At 67.3% G+C, this 18,808-nt stretch overlaps 2 protein-coding genes across 9 annotated transcripts; one reads left to right on the top strand and one right to left on the bottom strand.

Annotated features, from left to right (window-relative positions):
- Positions 1–259: 259 nt before the first annotated feature.
- Positions 260–15,828, bottom strand: VWA5B2 (von Willebrand factor A domain containing 5B2). Of its 7 annotated transcripts, none has more exons than XM_063339773.1 (22): positions 15,238–15,828; positions 8,435–8,590; positions 7,870–8,031; positions 7,331–7,556; positions 7,073–7,227; positions 6,478–6,609; positions 6,223–6,347; positions 5,932–6,108; positions 5,738–5,848; positions 5,421–5,623; positions 5,012–5,126; positions 4,752–4,937; positions 4,497–4,647; positions 4,133–4,422; positions 2,799–3,024; positions 2,366–2,710; positions 2,154–2,291; positions 1,956–2,075; positions 1,716–1,793; positions 1,505–1,574; positions 1,183–1,291; positions 260–886 (listed from the first exon to the last, which is right to left on the bottom strand). In XM_063339773.1, exons 2-22 carry the CDS (start codon positions 8,571–8,573, stop codon positions 278–280), a joined length of 3,867 nt encoding a protein of 1,288 aa, XP_063195843.1. In that variant the 5' UTR covers positions 8,574–8,590; positions 15,238–15,828; the 3' UTR covers positions 260–277. The 7 variants fall into 7 exon arrangements, with proteins under 7 accessions (XP_063195843.1, XP_063195844.1, XP_063195846.1 ...); XM_063339774.1 differs by lacking the exon at positions 15,238–15,828 and adding an exon at positions 13,333–13,413; XM_063339776.1 differs by lacking the exon at positions 15,238–15,828 and adding an exon at positions 13,182–13,302.
- Positions 15,829–15,969: 141 nt separating this feature from the next.
- LOC134516980 (uncharacterized) lies at positions 15,970–18,763 on the top strand. Of its 2 annotated transcripts, none has more exons than XM_063337915.1 (2): positions 15,970–16,042; positions 16,735–18,763. In XM_063337915.1, exon 2 carries the CDS (start codon positions 16,759–16,761, stop codon positions 18,013–18,015), a length of 1,257 nt encoding a protein of 418 aa, XP_063193985.1. In that variant the 5' UTR covers positions 15,970–16,042; positions 16,735–16,758; the 3' UTR covers positions 18,016–18,763. The 2 variants fall into 2 exon arrangements, with proteins under 2 accessions (XP_063193985.1, XP_063193986.1); XM_063337916.1 differs by lacking the exon at positions 15,970–16,042 and adding an exon at positions 16,047–16,135.
- The last annotated feature ends 45 nt before the right edge of the window (positions 18,764–18,808 follow it).

Here is an 18,808-nt window from a genome sequence, read left to right on the forward strand (position 1 = left end):
GGGGTGAGCGTAAGACGGAGGAGCTGCAAAACTGCTTTGCCTCAAGGTTTGAATTGCCTTGATGCGCCCCAGGGATCCCTCCAGCACGGCTTTTCCTAGTCCCCTGGCTGATCCTTACCCTGGGAGATGGCTGGGAAGGGGGTGACACGCACACACCCCTCTGAGGCTATGGAGCCCCAGCAGGGCCTGAATGGGGCTGACGGCTCCCTGCCCGTAACAGAGACACCCATGCAGGCAGCGCGGAGCCAGGCACCTTTATTGTCCCCTCCGGCAGCCGTCAGACGTTGTTGGGGTTGTAGCACAGCATGTTCAGCTTGATGTTCTCGTCCCAGTGACGAAGCAGCAGGAACAAGTGCCTGGCCGCCCCTTTGAGGCAGGCCATGTCCACCCCCTGGGGCAGCCGCTGCGCCTGCAGCCACGTGTCCGCCTTGGCCGCCACCAGCTCCCACTCCTCGAAGAAGCCAGCGCAGCGATGCTCCAGCCAGGCCAGGGCCACCGCTGTGGCCCAGCTGGCGCTCTCCAGGTCCTCCGGCCCCACGTCCTGCAAGCTCACGCCGGTCTCGGAGGGGGCGGCTGAGTGGGGGCCGGTGTCAGACTCAGAGCCGTGCCCGCTGTCGGCCTGCGCCCACACGGCTGCGCTGGGCACCTCGGAGCACGTGCTGTGGGACGGGGGCGAGCTGGGCTGCGGGGCTGCAGTGGGCTCCTCACCCTCCTGGCCACAGGGCCCAGCCTCGGGACTGCTCCTGGCCCCTGGGGACGTGGGGCTGAGGCTGGCACGGTGGGAGGCGTAGGGGGAGGCTCGGCACAGGCGGTCCAGGGGGATCTGCACCACCTCGGAGAAGCTCTCCGTGAGCTGGAACGGCCCCTGGGCTTGCTGTAGCTGCACCTGCAATGGGGGCGTCGGGCAGCTGGAGGGGCAGGCAAGGGTGCAGACCCACCGCAGCCCCCAGCATGCAGCGGTGGGGGCTGCAGGAGCGTCCCTGGGGCACTGGGACTGTCCAGTGCCCCCCCTCCCCTGCCCCAAAAGCCAGGAACAGCCCCCAGGGCAGCTCAAGGTTGCAGCGGGACTGAGCTGGCACCCACAGGGTTTGACCCTGGGGCATGGGCTGGGGGGCTCTGACCCGGCAGGGCAGTGCCTGCAGGCCCCCCCCGGTGGGACGGGGATGGGGAGGGGGTGCTCACCAGCGGGAGGTAGTCGTGGCTGGCGCGGTGGCTGGAGCGCTCGCTGTCGGGGCTGAGGCAGGGCGGGCGCAGCGCCAGGCTGGGCCCCCTGCGCCTGCCCAGGCTGAACCTGCGGGCGAACAGTCCGGGGGGGGGGCGATTCCTGAGGGGCCGCTGCACCCCAGCCTCCTGCGGGGAAGGGGCTGCAGCGCCAACCCCCCCCGCGTGCTGCCGGAGCCATCAGGGGACATGCAACCCCACTGCCCAAGGGGTGGCACTGCCCCCCTTCCCTGCAACGTGCCATTTTTGCGGGCCCCCACCTCCCCCCGCCCCACAGCCGCACCTGGAGCCGGCGATGCTCTCCGTGGATCTCTGGGAGCCCATCGAGGCGGTGGAGGGGCTGGTCGGAGGCCCTGCAAGGGTCGGGGGGCAGAGCTGAGCATGGGGGTGGCCATGATGCACCCAGTGCTGCATCCTGCTCCCCAGCGTGGGGCGCAGCAGAGGGTCCAGCTCGTGGGGGCAGCCCCTGCCCCCCGCCATCCCCCGGGACGCACCGTTGGAGCCGTTCTGCTTCTCCCAGCCGTAGGTAGCAGAGGAGACGCTGGCCGGAGACCCGGGGGTCTCGTCTCGCTCTGCAAAAGAGCAAAGCCCTGAGGGTCCCTGGGCTCCTGGGACCCTCCCGGCCCGGACCTGTGATGCTGCCCCCATGTCCCCCCCCATAGCGTGGGGCAGAGATCAATGGCTCCTCCCAAGCACCCACCAGCTGAGGGTCCCCAGGGACCCAGGATCGGTACCTGCGGCGACAGGGGCCTCATCCTGCTCCTCCGCGTCCCGCTGCTGGCCCAGACCCGCCACGGTACTCCCGTGGTGCCGGCTCCCCGCCATGGCGGCTGGCGGCCGGCTGGCCGAGCCGGCTGCAAGGGACAGTGCCACCTCAGCCCACCGTCCCCCCGCTGTCCCCTCGCCAGCGCGCCGGGCCCCCCCTGCCCTACCTGTGCCCCACACCTCGGGGGCGGCGGGCAGCGCTGCCTGCGTGGCAGCGTCCACGGGCACCAGGCGGGTGTAGAGGGAAGGCACGTTGCAGGCTTTGCTGGTTTGCACGGCTTTCAGGCGAAACCGGCGGGCGAAACCTGCCCGGAGCGGTGCAGTTAGAGGTGGGGGGGGGATGCACTGGGATAGGGGACACACACACAGTGACACCCACCCTGCTCCAGCTCGGCTTCCCGCTGCGCCGCGTTCTCGTTGTCCCGGATGACGGAGCGTGCTGCCAAGCGGTGCAGGGGCTTCTCCCCAGCCTTGCCCACCCGTGGCAGGGAGTCCTCCCCCCGCGGCCCCTCCCGGGTCTGCAGCAGCGGCTCCAGCGAGGCCGTCACTTCCCAGGACACGGGCTCGCCGGCGCGCAGCGCGTGGATCACCACCTGGCAGCGCAGGGGCAGGCTGGCGTCGCCCGGGCTGGGCGCCTCTGGCTCGGGCACCGGCGAGGCGCTGAAGAGGTAGGAGGGTTCCACCAGCATGTCCCAGTCCAGGTGGGTGGGCGAGAGGAGGTTATCTGGGCAACGGCAAGAGGTGGGCTCAGCGAGGCGGGGGCCACCTGGCTCCATCCCCGCCGCCCTCGTCCCCCGGGAGCCGGCACCCACTCGACTCCACCGCGCTGGGCTGCAGCTGCCGTCCCCGGGGTCCCAGCTCGTCCAGCTGCCCCTCCAGGGACTGGTTCCTCTTCTGCGACACCTTCTCCAGGGCCTGGCGGAGCCGGTGGGCGTCCAGCTCCCCATGCGGCGAGGAAAAGCTGCGGCCGGCCAGGGCGGCGCGGGCCAGTGCCTTCTTCCGCCGGGCCAGCTCCTCCGTGCTCAGGGCCACCGTTACCTGTGGCAGGGGGAGGATGATGGCCAGCCCGGCACCGGCACCGAGCCCAGACTGCACCGAGCCGTGACAGGGCACCTGCGTCTGTTGGCTGGAGCCGCCGGCTGGCGCCCAGCCCCGCCGCAGGCTGGCATCCCGCAGCCCCCGGAGGCGACCGGCGACGCTCGCCAGGCTCCTCCAACGCGGGGGAAGGACTGAGGGCACCGAGACGGGAGTTCACAAACATCCCCAGGGGTGACTCGGCCTGACGCCGAGGCAGCAGGGGTTGGCGGGGATTTTTGTGAGTGCGGAGGCAGGGGGGGCTTCGCTCAGGTGCATGGGCTGGATGATGCTGCGGTGGGACGCAGTCCCCAGCGCAGAGCCGTGTCCCCGCACTGAGATGCTTCACCTAAAAAGCTACGTCAGGGCAGCGGCGCCCATGCCGCCTCTCACCCCGGCAGCGGGGAGCCGGGGAGGATCACTTACGCTGCAGGGAAATCACTTACGCTTGACATTTCGGCAGCAAAGGCCACCAGCTGTGCCGTGGTGCGGCGGGAGCAGGTTACCCAACCTGGGCCACCGGGAAGGAGCTGGCCTCGCCTGGCCTCAGGGCCATCGTCACTGGGGAGCTGCCTGTCCCCACCCCAGCGACCCGGCTGGGTTTTAAACCCAGGAGTGAAGCAGCAGGGACAGAGTCCGTCGTTAATGAAGCATCGGGCAGCGTTGGCTGAGGGCTGAAGGAGCTGGGCAGGAGCTCAGCCAGCCCCCCCCCCCGCCTCCAGCTTGGCAGGTTCGTTACCTGATGCCGGCCCAGCTACTTTCACTTGATTTCTGCAGCATCAATGAGGATTTGAGCTGGCTGGGGGGTTTGCTAGCCACCCAGCTGACTACTGGCCCAGGGAGCTGGGGGACCAGCTGGTTGGTCCCCACCTGTCCCATTCCAGTAGGACAAAACCACCCAAGGATCCTCCTCGCGGCACCCACGGCTGATCCTTCCTTAAAATCCAGGCTACAACACCCCGGTTTCCAGCCCGGCAGCCACATGTCCAGGCCCAAGGGGGCAGCGAGACCCCAGCTAAGCCAGGAGCCACCCCCCAAATGCACGAGCTCTTCACGCCATCGGCATCCTCACCTTGGTGCCAGCCGGGGCAGAGGGCAGTGGGGCGGATTTCGTGGAGGACTCACAGAGGGACAGGCTCTTCTGGCCCTGCTGGGAGGTGGCGTCGGCGCCGGGGGCCGAGGAGCCACCCTCAGGGGCCACGTCGCGGGAGCCGGTGGACTCGCTGCTGGTGGAGCTGCGGGAGAGCAGCCCCCGGCTGCGGTCGGTGCTGACGGAGCAGTGCGTCAGGACGTACTGCTCCTGGATGTAGGAGGGCTGGTAAATCCGCTTCCAGATATCTCCCCCGGAGATGAGATCTGCACCTGCCCGGTGAGCGCACACCCCGTCAGCCCACGGCCCCCACGCTGTCCCCCGCCCCGGCCCCGGCCCCACTCACTGCGCTCTGACACCTCCGTGCCCCCGGCCGAGAGCTCCAGGGAGGCGTCCCCAGACCCCGGGGTGCTCCGGGGCGGCCGGTGGCTCTCCCCAGGACTGGGCATCTCCTCCTGGGAGGGGAAGGCTGAGCCCCGGCGAGCCCCCTCCTGGCCCTGGTGGGGGGAGAGGGCAGCGCCATCAGCCCCCTGGCGGGGGGAGAAGCCGGTGGCACCAGGAAGGTGCCGCCGTCCCCGTGCCAGTGCGGTGCCGGTCGTACCAGCGGGCGCCGGTTGCGGAAGCGGGCGATGCTGTAGAGGATGCAGTAGCTGACGAGGCGGTCGCCGGGGTAGAGGGCCGGGAGCTCGGTGGGCGAGAGCAGAGCCTCCATGCTGTCGGGGACGTACCAGTCGATGGTGATGTCGCTGATGGCCGGCTCGATCGCCTTCTTCAGGGACTTTATCAGCTGGGCCGGGGAGAGGAGCCGGTGTCGGACACTGTGGTGGCCCCCGCGTCCCCCTGTCCCCACCCAGGCATTACCTTGGGCTGCAGCCTCTCGGTCGGGCTCAGGAACTCGGCGCAGCCCCGGCTCACCTTGGCCATGCCCTTCAGCAGCCGCCGGCAGGCCCGTGGGCCCATGCCGAAGCTGAAACATCTGCGGGAGAGCGCCAGGCGATGAAAGGCCATGGCTGGGCCAGCGCCGGGGCCGGTTGAGCCCCGCGGCAGGGACGGTCAGGGGTGTCTGACAGCCCCAGCTGCCGCCCTGGCTGCGTGCCGGGCTGGGGCAGCGCGGGGGAAGCTGAGCTGGTGGGGCTGGGGGATGCGAGGGGTGAAGGACACCCTCAGGGCTGGTGGAGGCGAGATGTGGCGCTGCAGGAGGAGGAATCAGTGGGAACAGCCCAGGGGACGTGGGGAGCTCCGTGCCCCCACCGCGGTGCCGGTGCCGTACCTGACAGTGCTGGCCTGCCTGCGCAGCAGCCGCAGGATCCTGCCGGTGTTGCCGGTGGCCGCGTGGGTGAAGAGGAAGAGCTGTCGGGGGTATCCGCGGCGCAGGGGCTGCGCCAGCGCCCAGCCCAGGGCCGACAGCAGGTTGGTGCCGCCCGCAGCCGCCCGCAGCCCGCTGAGGTGCTCGCAGGCGCGGCGCAGCGTCTCCTGCCGCAGGGACAGCCGACATCGCGCGGGCCCCGGGCTCGCCACCCCTGGCACAGCGGGGGTGGCCACCCAGGGGGACAGAGAGGGACTGGGGGCGCTCCGGGCAGCACTCACGTCGCTGCAGAGGCGGCTGGATGCGAAGAGCGGCTTGACGTCGGCACCGAATCCGGCGATGTTGAGCAGCGTCCTCGATGGGAGGCTCTTCAGGGCCACCAGCAAAGCCTCCTGGGGGGACAGCAGGGACCGGGCAGGGCGGGCTGAGGACTGGCCACCCAGGGAGCATCCCTGGCCCCGTGGCCGTGCCTCACCTTGACCTTGTCGAGGTCAGGGCCGCTCACGGTGCCGCTGCGGTCGACGAGGAAGAGGATCTCGCGGGTGACGCTCTGCAGGTCCCCGGGGACGCCCTCGGCCGCCGGGCAGAAGTTCAGCATCAGCACCGGGTTGGGGAAGATGTCTTTGTGGAAACGCTTCTGCACGAAAGCCACCTGCGAGCCAGGCAGGCCGGGGGCTTTCTCGCACCCCCTGGCCCACGCTGAGCTCTCCCTCGCCCTCATCCCACCCCCTCCCACCCGGGGCCGGTGGTGGCCGTGCCCTGTCACCTGTCTCTCGCCGCTGCCATCCTTCCTGGCGATCCGTGTGTAATCCCGGCGGCTCCGGACGTGTGCCTCGTACTCGGGGTACGTCATGGTGCCGTCCTCCATCACCAGGTGGGGGTGGTGGGGCTCTGGGGGCGGGGGGGGGCACAAGGGGGGTTTGGAGCCACCCCGTGTCGCAGGGGGCTGGGGGATGCTCCGGCTGCTTTTGGGGTGCTGCCCCATCTCCCCCAAGCCCGTGAGGGCAGCGCCCCCCCTCACCGCAGGGGTAGAGGATGATCTCCAGGTCCCTGTCGTAGCGGTGGGGCTCAGCCAGGGTGACACGGGTGGTGGTGGCAGAGCTGGCCCAGGGGTCGGCATCTGCTCGCAGGGCATGGGACGGGCTCTCCAGCCCTGCAGGGGGGGAGGAGGGGGAGGAGGAGGGGCAGCCCCTTGCCCCCCCCCGCCTCATTTCCCCCCCCCCGCTCCATGCCTGTGCCAGACCCTGCACGGTGGCGGTGGCTGCTCCCTGCCAGCTCTAATGGGATTAACTGGGCCAGCGTCCAGCAGCGTGTCCCCAGCGCCCTGCGCCCCCCCCTCACCTGTCCTCTCCCCCATCCATCATGTCTTCCCGGGGAAGGAGGCTGCTGGCCCGGAGCTGCCCAAAGCCCCATGTGGGGGGACGCTGGGGGGTCCCAGCCCCACGCCCTGGCGGGGTGGGATGGGGAAAGGGCTTCTTTGCAGACAGGGAGAACAAGAGGATGCCCAGGGAAGGGGGGGGCTGCACAGAAAGACCGAGGGGACGCCATCCCAGGGGATGTCACCCATGTTTCAGAGGTTTTGCCCAACCAACTGACACCGCCCGAGCATCCCCTACCTGCCAGCAAGCAGGGGCCCTTCACCAGCAGCTCGAAGGCAAACTCGTAAGGAAAAGGGTTGCAGGGCCGTCCCCGAAAGATGTCCACGCTCTCCATGGGCGCCGCAGGGGATGGCTGGGTCCGGGCACTCGGCCCCCCGAAACAGCTGGTGGGGCTGCAAGGGGAGAGGTGGCGATGGCTCCCACCCCCTCCCCACTCGCCCAGCATCGGCATCCCCCCCCCAGGACGGCGGAGACTGAGGAAGCCATGAAAATCACCATAGGGCCAACCTGTCGTCACACAAGCTTGCCGGCTCGCTCTCGGGGGCGGTGGGGACGCGGGGCGTGAGGACGGGGGGCAGGAGGAGGTGCAGGGCCCCCTCCGGCAGCGTGGGCAGCTCCTGCGCCGTGCTGAGGGTGACGGCCAGGCTCTCCGCCGGGCACAGCCGGCCCGTGACGATGACGAAGGTGGAGCGCTCCGCATCTTCATCCAGGACGATGTGGCCTGGGCAGTGGAAGGATGTGGGGGGGGGTGTCAGCAGGGTGTGAGAGGCTGGGAAGCAGGGGGTGTTAATTGCACCGATTGCTCTCAAAGGGGACAACAGAGCGCAGGTGTAAGACGGCCACGCAAAGGGATGGGTAAAGTCCCAGGAGTGGGAAGGGGGGGCTGAGATTCCAGCCCCAGAGACCCCCCCAAGGCAGCAGGGTGGCCTGGCAGGGGCTCTCAGCCCCTCGTATCTCCCCGCGCTTCGTCCCTGCTCGTTCCGAGCCTCCCGGCCAGGAGGACCCAACAGGACCACCCTCCCCACCGCACTCACCGCCGGCACAGCGGCGCGGCCGGCCAGGGCTGGGGCCGCACTGCAGGCAGCAGTCCTGCGCCCGGTGACGGTTCTGGACCTGGAACGTCACCCGCCGGCTGCCCACCACCGCCTCGAAGCCGGACACCACCTCCGACTCCTCCAGCGGGTAGATGAAGATGCCTGTGGGTGGGAGAGAGCCCCGAGACAGACCCCAGCACAGACACCGCCGTGGCGCGGTACGGCCCGTGGCAGCACCACCGCCAGCGATTTCCATGCACGAGGGCAGGGCGACACACGGGAAGGACCCAGAGCCTCCAGGACTGGCCTGGAGGAGGGCGGGGAGGACGAAATCCCCCTCTTCCTCAGACATGGGAATGTTTTTGCCTGGCCTCGTCCTTCTCTTGCCCGCAGGCGATGCTGGTATCGGCAGAGCCCCCGCTCCCCTGGCCTCTGCCTTTGCTCCCCAAACCGAGCAAGGTTTGGGGGCTGGGACCCAGGTGGGCTGGAGATGGGATGATCTCCAGCATGTGTGCTTTTGGGGGGCCACGCAGGCAGCCCAGGTCCCTTCCGACGCCCCCCTTACCTTCCACAGGCTCCTCGCAGGGGTTGGTGTACACGAGGTGAGCGGTGATGCTCAGGGAGTACCCGTTGGCACAAGCCTTCACCCTGGAGCTCTTCAGGGGCAGAGGCTCCCAGCAGGAGAGGGTGTAGAGGCCGGGCATGGTCCCTCCGCGGGCAGCTGCGGGCAGAGGGGAGGCAGGCGCTGGGCGCTTGGGGACGGGGTCTGCCGGGAAGGGGCCCGTGCACACACACCGCTCCCATCTCCCAGCCCGCAAGGAGCGGGGGCAGGTCCCCAGCCCTCCCCAGCCCAGGGACACTGCTCCGCTGCATCCACAAAACACACGGACCTGGACCCAGGTCCCTGCTTGGACCCCAGCCCACCCGCACACTGGGCCTGGAGCCACAGGAGCCCCCAGAGAGCTCTTCCACCACACAGGTAAATAAACCTGGTGCTGCTGGGCAGCAACGCGACTTCTCCCTGGGCAGCAAAACGAGTTCTCCCATGGGCAGCAGCAGCCACACGCAAGCCCCACGCCCTGGCAGATGGGCAGGGGCTCCCAGACAGGACGGATAGCGGCCAGCCACACACAGCCCATCTCTCAGCCACCCCACAGCAGCTCGGTAGCCCCAGAGCCTCCTCAGACCATCTCCTGCCCTGGCTGGGAGAGGAGCGTCTGCCTCTCCCATCTCCATCCACCCACAGAGGTTACCAGGGTAATTTGTGAAGAGCGAGAAGCCCACAGCGTAACTAGGACAAAACAGCGAGCGGTGTTTGCTGGGGGTTTAATAATTAACAACAAGGTCAGCGCTGCACTGAAGAGCAGCGCAGAGCGGGAGAGCCCGGCTCGGGGGATGATGCTCTCTGCCTCCGGGTGAGAGGCGCTCTGCCCAGGGACGGACGCGTCCGGCATCCCACCCTTCAGCAGCAGTTGCGGGAAGAGAGGTGGCCAGGGATGCCTTCCAGCCTGGCACCAACCCACTCCACTCCTCTCCTCCCCTTGGGAAAACCACCTGGGAGCGGCATCCCAAACGACTGCCCAGAGCCAAGGCTTCTCTCTAACATCACCCCACAGCCTGCCATCAAATATTTGTGTAAAATATTCGGGCAGGCCTTAGCCCTGCTTCTCCGTGGATAGTGTGCCTGGGTCCCGCTCCAGGCGTGGGTCTGCACCGCCGCACTGTGTCCCCTGCCCGCCCCCAGGGCGAAATGCCTGTGTCCCGCCGTGCGCCCGTGCTCCAGCGAGCAACACGCCTGGGGCAAGGACAAGGCCAGGTACGAGTGAACCATCTGGTCCCCCCACTCCAGTGTCCTTCGTCCCAGGAACAGCTCATATGAGCACCAGTAACAGGAGGCTCGGGGTGCCCTCGGCAGGTCACTGGGTGCCTCTCCCAGAGCATCCCTGGAAGCAGAGCGGGGCTGTATCCTCGGAAGCAGCGCCAGGACCGAGCCCGCAGCTGGTGCAAGACAGAGAGCCCCCGAGAACCACAAAAGTGCATTAGCGACATGGCTGCATCCCAGGAAAATAAGTCCATTACGCCAGAGAGGAGCCATTTATCTGCTCAATTGGCATCACGCAGCCACCCCTGCCATCTCCAGTTCTTCATCCCCGTGTGCAGGATGCTGCGCACCCTGCTGAGCCCCCCCAAAGCGCTTTCCCATCACACAGGGTGGCACAGGGTCCCTGCGTAGCCAGGTCTTCCTCCACACTGGCCATGCCAGCACCAGGAACGCCATCAGCCGGGTCCTGCCCTGACCACAGTGCCCAGCCAGGCCCTGGGGACTGGGACTCCCCTGGCCCAGCCGCATGGAGCCATTAAAGATGGATTTCACCCAAAGCCCTTCCATTTGTTCCCAAGGTACCCGGCTTAGTGCTCAGCAACGCGCCTGCTATTTGCGGTGCTGCCCATTGGCCGGGGCACCGCCGGCTTGTTTACCAGGGACTTACCGGAGAAGCCATCCCGGCTGCTTTTTATCACTTCTCTTTACATTTACCCTCGCAGAGTAAACAGGTCCCATCTGGCCCTGCCGTGTGCTGTGCTGCCTGCTCTAAGCCCCGCGGTAATGAATAAAACCAGACCCGATGGTCCTCACCCCGGCCTCTGCATCCTCTTCCCCTGGGGCAGCGAATTGTCCCCAGGTGCCAGCATGGCATCACCAACAGGTCCCCTCCTCATCCCCAGCATGGGCACCAGTGCCTTCGCAGCCCCCTTCTCTTCCTCCCCTCCCACCCACTGCCCACAGGAGCTGGTTTAACCAGCAGCTCCCCCAATACGGAGGGGGCTGCAGCAGGAGCGGGGCTGGGGGGCAACGGAAAGCCCTCAGGGAAGGCAAGAAGGAGCCAGCCCTTCTCTAGGCCAGAATACCTTAACGTTTCTCTTCTCACCCGTGGGCAGGTTGAGTTTTCTGGCGCGGCTGCTGCAGGAAGGCAGGCGCCTGAGCCCGGCAGACCCTCCGTCGCTGCCTGCAAAGTTGTCAGAGTTTCACCCGCCCCGTGGCAGGGTCCTGGGGAAGGATGGGGCCAGCACAGGCAAACCCAGCGGAAATTTGCACTGGTGGGAGACGCACAGCCCAGCACAAGAGGAGGATGGAAGGAGAGGAGCCCAAGCCTCAGTGGCAGCGCCGGGAGCGAGGAGGCATCGCCACCCCCCCACCTCCCCTCCCTGCGGGACCCCCGCATGGCACCACTGGGATGGGGCACAGGTGCAGGAGAGCAGGATCCGTCCCAGCTCCTGGAGCAGGGAGGAGGCCACGGAGGCAGGAGGTGACGGCTCAGTGCCCGTGGGGCACGACGCTTCGCAGAGAGCCCAGCGAGGAAGAGCGCAGGGGAAAGGGATTTCCCCGGCAGCTGCAGGTGAAGGGGACGGGGAGAGGGGCTGTCCCCCCAGAGCCCCCGGAGGGCCCACGGTGCTGTCCCCTGCCTGTCCCCACTGCCTTGTCTGCTGGGAAGTCAGACCAGAGCGCAAAGCCCGCTGCGCGCACACACACGTGTGCATGCATGATGCACACATGCCCCAGCACACGCACCATGGCCAGGACCACCGCGGCCAGGACCACCGCTGCTGCTCTCCCCTCCCCAGAGCCGCTACAACCCCTGGGAGACCCCAGCCCCACGCCAGGGAACGGGAGTTACTTGCCCTCGATGTGCCCTAACACCGGCATCCCCTCCCAAAAAATATCCCAGCCCCCCCGGGCCCCCCCAAAACAGGCATGTCCTGGCAGGGCTGCCCCGCAAAAGGGTCCCGCTGCTCCTGCGGCCACCAGACACCCGTGGCGCGGGCCCGGGACCAGTGGCCGATGCGCGGGGGCACGTTCCCAGCAGTTCTTCCCGCCGGAGGGTGATTTCGGCACTTCTGTGGCCTTGCTGCCTCATCTCCCCCTCCCTGCCCCCCGCCATGCCGGGCTGCCACCCTGGGGCCCCCAGGAAGCCCAGGGTACCCGCGGGGTCCCGGGCCCCAGACTCCCCCCACCCGGCCCTTACCTGGAGGAGGATGAGGAGGATGAGGATGACACAGGGGCTGCAGGCTCGGCTCGGCACCCGCCGGGTCCCTGCCCTCGGCAGAGCTCTCTGTCCCGGGGGGGATTCCCTGACCCTCGGGCTGGGGGGCTGCGGTACCCGGGGGGGAGAGCGGTCCGTCCCCGCCTCTCCCTGCTGCAGGCTCCCTCTGGCACCGGCTCCTTCACCGCCCTCGCTCCATCCCTCTCCCTGTGCCAGCCGCGGAGCCGCTCCAAGCCCAGCCTCATTAAAGAGACACACGCCCCGGCACCGCCGCCCCGGGGGGGGCGGGGGGGGGCTCCCACGGGGGGCGCTGGGGCCTCAGGGGACAGCCAGAGCCCTCCCAGGATGACAGGCACCAGCCAAGAGCAGAGCCCACCACCCTGGGCTGCTCTGCACCCACTGCGTGGCGACGTCCAGACAGATCTGGGTGCTGGTGGGACACCCAGGGTGATGCTGCGGCACCCACAGACGCGGGGTTTGGCTGCCTAGGACACCCAGCCACCCCCCGGCCCCTCCAAACGAAGCACAGGGCAAAACGCAACCCCTTATGAGCCGGCTGACCTCTCCAGCACAAATACCACCGTGGGACACAAGTGTCACAACCAGCTTGGCTAGGAAAGGTCTGAGCTGCCCCGAGCCCCTCAAAAGAGAACCAGGCACAGGAGGATGCTCAGCATCTGCCTCAAACCCAGGTGTCCTGGCGTCCCATCAGGGCCGTCCCTGTCAGCATCCAGGTGCTGCAGTGAAATCCTCAGCCCCCAAGAGCAGAAAAGAGGGGGGACTGGGGGAGAGCCCGGCCTCTGGATGACAAGTGTGACAACAAGCCCCCTTGGGGAGGACGCAGACAGTCAGGAAATCCCAGCAAATCCGGGACACACCTGCTGGCAGGGAGATCTCCCAACCCCAGGTGCGCTGGGAATCCCTCAGCCACCACTACCGGCCCGGCATTCCCAAGGGGGACTGGAGAAAACCGTCAGATTTAGGGCTAATCCCTGCCCTGCCTCTCCCGGGCAGCTCCCTCGCTGTGCTATAGATAGGGCTCTGCTGCTGCCGCTCTGTTTATAGAGCAGGCGGGGGGGGAGCCCCCACCTTCCCCCGCACCGCAAACCCCACCGCCGCAGCTGCGCCCAACCTGGAGCCAGCCCGGCACCGGCGGGGCTGAAGGAGCCGGCAGCGCTGGTGGGCCAGCGGTCCCCGCTCCTCGCAGGCCATCTCAGAGCGTCACCAGAGCGAGGGGTCCCAGCAGAGCAGCATCTCCCCCCCACGTCTCACCTCTCAGCTGACCCACGGGCCACTGTGGCTTCGGCTCCTCGGCAGGAGGTGATGGCAGGAGCAAAGGAGGAAAATCTGGGCGCAAGACGCCCTTTGCCGCACACAGTAGCGTGGTGGGGCATCCCCCCCCCCGCCGCCCACGACCCCTTACCCTGCGCTTCACACAACACAATTGTCTGGCAGAGGCACTCGGCGCATCCCCGGGGCGCCTGCAGGAGCGGGCTGAGCCATTCCCTCACGCCACCCCTCCCTGGGCGGCGTGGGCAGAGGAGAGCTAAAGCGTGCAGCTGCTCTCCTTCCTGTCATGTACGACCGCAGGAGAAGGATGGTAACCCATATATCACCCACACACACAGGCGCCGGCTCCGCGAGCTGCTGGAGGCACGGTGCGCACAGCGGCACATCCACGCAGCCTGCAGCACGCATGGGGGTCCCGATCCCACCGTCACCGCAGCCGCTCCAGCCCCAGAAAAAAAACCCACAACCCAACCACAAGCTTTGATTTTTCTCTGAGATATTGTTTCTAGGCCAAGCGGAGGCAAAGAAAAGCTTCCAAATGTGAGCGCTGGGTCAGTACCAGCAGCCGGGGTGACGGGGCTCAGCCATCCCACGGCATCGGACACTGCCCCCACGTTACGGCAGGCAAACGACCACAGCGTCGCAGCGCCAGGGAGGCAGCCGAGCCCCCCCAGCCCCCCAAGCAGCCCCAGGGAGACGCAGCCAGGCTCCATCCCGCTGCGTACAGCGCTCACACCAGCATCAGACAGCAGGCACGCGTGTCCCCGCACTGCACCGTCACCAGTTCCCTACAGCGGCTCGTCGTAGCCACAAATAAATCCGCAGCAAGCTCGGCATGGCATTAAACCCTGCAAACACAGGCCCAGCCCAGAGGGCACCCCAAGAACCCCACACACCCCCCCACCAGAGGCTGCCCTGCCACCCAAGAGCCTGCTCACAATCTGTGTATTTATCCCCAAATCACCTGAACCTCATCCAGGGTTAATTGAGCTGAATTATCACCCGCAGATAGGGCTGGCTGGAGGGAGCGCGGACCACAAAGTTCTTACAGATGTTCTCAGGTCCCAAGTCACTGATAAGTGCCATCAATTTAGTGCTGTGGGAGGAAATAACCTGAAGCCCGATGAGATCCCGGCCGGTGTGGGGCTGGGGGTGGCCATGCTCAATGCAGCTGTGGCCCCTCAGACCCAGCTGCGAAGCCGGGGGGGCTCTGCCCGCAGGGAGCTGGGCAGGGGTGTCGTGCTCGGCTGTCTGCTGCGTGTTAACCAGCAGGGATTCAGCGAGACACCGAGGACGGGCAGCCATGGAGGAGGAGGAGGAGGAGGAGGGGGTTGCCTGGTCAAAATCAGGCACACCTTGGTTCAACCTGTGCAATTTTGGGCTGCCCAGCTGCAGGGACTCACGGGGTGTGGGGTGGGGGGCGGTGGGAGGCGGGCAGGGGGGAGCTGCAGGAGATGAAGCATCAGCAGAGAGAGGAGAGGGATGGCTCATGGAGACGCCAGGACCCCCGGGGAAAGGAGCTGGGAAAGCCGCCAGCGCTCGTCCTGCCCGGACTTGACGGAACCCCCCTGGGACGCTGGCGCAGGCAGTGCCCGCACACGCGCTGGGGGCTGCCGAGTTTCCTTCCCGCGGCCCAGAATAGCCCAAAACAGCAGGGGCTCGCAGCTGTGGGGCTCTCGCAGCAGCACCCTGGGGCTCGCTCGGCGGCTGGAAACGAAACTCCGTGGGTTTCGGGATCCTGAAACTCCCCCACCCCGGGGCCAGCCCCGCTGCGCAGTGTCTGCCGGGGGGGCCGCGGCCCTTGGGATCAGCTTGGGGCAGCAGCAATTTCGGGCTCCGTAGCCTGGCGGCGTCACCAAAATCTGTAACGAGACTACCACTCTCCAAACCAGGTTGGTAGCTTAGAAAGCTGACGTTAATTTATTTCCAGCGCCGGGTGCACAGGGAATCTCTCCTCCTGACATGCACCCCCACCAGAACTCTCCATGCGGTTTTTACGCTCACTTTATAACATCGTTATAATATTAGTACTTCCCACCTCTACTTGATTGGTTAGTAATTTCCACGCGATTACGCCACCGAGTCGCAGCTCCTGCGCACGCTCCAGGGGAGGGTCTGCGCCTGGGCGAGGGTCTCCTTGACCTGCGGGCGGGATTTCCAGCGTTATCGCGAAGGTCGTGCGGCTCGGGGCCCCGAAGGCTTTTCCCTTTCCTGCCGAGTCTGGGAGCTTCTCAAAATAACGTAGATTAGGGCCATCCTCAAGGTCCCGGTGGTCGACGGGCCTCCTTGGAGAACGCTATGATACTCGCCTCCCTCCACGAGGAGGTCTCTTCGTTAGCGCAAGCTTGATAAATTCAAGGACAGCCTCCTCGTTATCCGCGAGAACGTATACAGTTAATAATAATATCTCAAGGATACGCTTTGCTAACGGGGGTGGTGGTGGGGGGGTGTCCCACCAGCTTGGCCCGTCCCTGGCCGTTCGGGATCCCTACCCACGGGCAAAGATGGGGTACGCGGGGGGGGGGCTGGAATTCCCCATACACCCCCCCCCCCCCAGATGAAGGGATGGAGGTGGGAGAAGGGGACGGGGCTTGCCCCCAGAAAAATTATACTGGGGGGGGGTGATGCGGGAAGGAAGAAGAGGGGAAAGCGGGGGGGGGCGGGCGGGGATGGCCGGGCGGCTGCTTCCCTCTAGCGGGGAGCGGCGGGGGGGGCTCGTCCGAGCCCCCCCCGCCGCTCCCCGCTAGAGGGAAGCAGCCGCCCGGCCATCGTTGTCCCGTTCCCCCCCCCCCCCGGTGCCGCCCCGTCCGGGCGGGACGAGCTTCCGGAGCGGCGGCGAAACGGTGAGGGGGGGGCTCCGGGCTCCAACACGTTTTTTGGGGGCGGGAGGGGGGAACGGTGTCCCCCCCCGCCCGGTGTGGCGCGTCCCTACCGAGGTGGACTCCCGGGGGGGGTTGGACCCCGCTGTCCGTTCCCCCCCACACCCGCCGGGGGAGCGGGGGGGGGAGGGTTGGAGTTGGGGGGGGGGGCGTGGGGTTTGGGGGGGAAATGGGGTCGGGGGGGACGTGGGGGTTGAGGGGGGGGAATGGGGCTTGGGGGAAGCTTGGGGTTGGGGAGTTTGGGGGGGGACGTGGGGGTTGGGGAGTTTGGGGGGGGACGTGGGGTTTGGGGGAGGCTTGGGGTTGGGGGGGGGACGTGGGGTTTGGCGGGGTGTGGAGTGTTTGGGGGGGTGTGGGGTTTTGTGTGGGCATAGGGTTTGGGGGGGGACATGTGAGGTTTGGGGGGGCTCGGGGTTTGGGGGAGGCTCGGGGTCGGGGGGACACGTGGGGTTTTCGGGGGGACACGCAGCGTTTGGGGGAGGTGTGGGGTTTTGGGGAGGGGGGGCATGGTGCTTGGGGGGGGGTGCGCCCCAGCAGCCGGCGTGCCACCGTGGTGCGTCACCCGAGAAAAGGCGTGGGGAGAGAGATGGCCGGGAACCAGGAACGGGAAAGGCGTGTTTTGGGGAAGGGCGTTCGATTTTCTTCACTTCCCGCAGCACAAGGCCCTCTGACGCGCGGCCATGGGGAGACCCAGGAAGGAGCCCGGCGGCACCTCGTCCCCTCGCCCGGCCGCGGCCGCCTCCAAAGCCGCCCCGGCTGCGCCACCGCCTTCCGCCTCAGCCACCAAGGCCACAGCCGCGGCCACCGGCAGCCGATCCCGGAGCGCTCCGGCTGCCGGCCCTAGTCGGGGGCGGGGGGCGAAGACAAACTCCTCTCAGCCAAGACCTGCAGCGTCCCACGGAGCCCGAGGGGACGCCAGGGACCAGCACAGAGCATCCACCGGGACTTGCTCCACAGCCCAGAAGGTGCCTGATGCCAAAGGAGCCGCCGGCGCGGCTCCACGTCAGGGACCCACGTCACATGGGTCCATCAGAGCGGACCCACGTCCTCCACGTCAGGGACCCACGTCACATGGGTCCATCAGAGCGGACCCGCGTCCTCCACGTCAGGGACCCACGTCACATGGGTCCATCAGAGCGGACCCACGTCCGCAGAAGAAGCCGCTTGGGGCTGACCTGAGTGGGGCCGTGGGCCAGTTCCTGCCCCCCCTGGAGAGCCAGGACATCCCCTGGGTGGAGCAGGAGACGCGGGGCCAGCGGAGCAACCCCAAGTGGTACCAGTGGCGGGAGAACCGCATCACCGCCTCCGTGGCCCCCCGCATCGCCAACAGCAAGTTCGCCAACGGCAAGACGGACGAGGTGCCCCAGTCCTACCTGAGGGCGGTGGTGAGCTCCGGCCCCAGCGTGCAGACGCCAGCCATGTCCTGGGGGATCCGCAACGAGAAGGCGGCCCTGCAGGCCTACGAGCAGCTGAAGTCACAGGTGGTGGGCAAGGCGGTGCAGGTGGACGACTGCGGCCTCTTCATCCACCGGGAGAAGAAGTGGATCGCCGCCAGCCCGGACGGCGTCATCAAGGAGGCGGCCACGGGGAAGGCCCTGGGGCTGGTGGAGGTGAAGTGTCCCTACAAGCACAGGAACAGGACGGTGCGCGAGGCCTGCAAGGACAAGGACTTCTGCCTGGAGGTGGATGGCGACGCCTACGCCCTGAAGAAGGATCACCCTTACTTCACCCAGGTCCAGTGCCAGCTGGCGGCCGCTGGCTTCCAGCAGGCCGACTTCGTGGTGCACACCACCAAGGAGACGGCCGTGGTCCCCGTGGAGTTCGATGCCAAGTTCTGGGGGCAGACGGTGCCCAAGCTGGAGAAGTTTTACACCGAGGCGGTGATTCCCCACCTGGAGGCGAAGGCAGGCGGCTCCGCCTGGGCCAAGGAGGAGTAGAGTCCCCTGCCTCGCTCGCCACACAAACCCAGCTTTGGCCCCTTGCATAGAAATTACGCCCCGTTTTGCTGCCCTTCTTGGACCGTTCGCTGCCTCTGCCCCAGTGCGACCGCCTCGGGACGGAAACGATGCTCCAGCAGCACCCTGCTGCGGGGAGGGACTCCTCCAACAGCCACTTCGTCCTGCCCAGCCAGGCCAGCGCTCGGCCCCCAGTGCCTTTTTGCCCTGTTCCCCTCGCTGCGTCCCCCATTTGGCCTGACGGCTGGAAGCTGGGACACCTCGGGGGCTGCAGGGGAAGCCAGTGATAACCTCTGTGCTGGAATAACACGTATTTTGTGGAGAAAACTGGATCCTTTGGTACCTCAGCTGCTCTCAGGACTAAATCGTAACGCCACTGTGGAGCGGAGCCGGAGCCAGAGCCAGAGAAGGTTTATTGTCGCTCGAGAGGAAAGTACAGCTTTTGAGATAAATTGTGATGTACTTTGAGTCACAGCAAGGGTGCACGGACCCCCCCAGACCCTCCGGCCATGAGACCTGTTTCTTTGGAGTAACCCACGATGCTCATGACGAGCCGGCCACAGCCTGGGGAAGACGGTGCCCGTTGAAGAGGTTGTCCCCGAGTCCAGCGGGTTCCCGTGGGGCACCCCCATGCGCGGGAGGGGCATTGCTCTGTTCAATACAACATGCACCGCTCTGCCCGCTCCCTGTCGTTTGTGCAGCTTGATGTTCGCCTGGGGGGCAGTGGGTGGGTGGGGGCAGTGGGGGGGATCCCCACACCAGGTCCCCTCCCCGC

Source organism: Chroicocephalus ridibundus, chromosome 6 (assembly GCF_963924245.1).
Source record: "Chroicocephalus ridibundus chromosome 6, bChrRid1.1, whole genome shotgun sequence".
Lineage (NCBI taxonomy): Eukaryota > Metazoa > Chordata > Aves > Charadriiformes > Laridae > Chroicocephalus > Chroicocephalus ridibundus.

Coding starts and splice junctions, on each gene's coding strand:
- VWA5B2 (XM_063339769.1), bottom strand. CDS start 8,221: ATGTCTGAGGAAGAGGGGGATTTCGTCCTCCCCGCCCTCCTCCAGGCC. Junction 5,849..5,931: donor CTGACCTCGACAAGGTCAAG/GTGAGGCACGGC, acceptor CTGTCCCCCCAG/GAGGCTTTGCTGGTGGCCCT. Junction 5,624..5,737: donor CCAGCCGCCTCTGCAGCGAC/GTGAGTGCTGCC, acceptor TCCCTGCGGCAG/GAGACGCTGCGCCGCGCCTG.
- LOC134516980 (XM_063337915.1), top strand. CDS start 16,759: ATGGGGAGACCCAGGAAGGAGCCCGGCGGCACCTCGTCCCCTCGCCCG.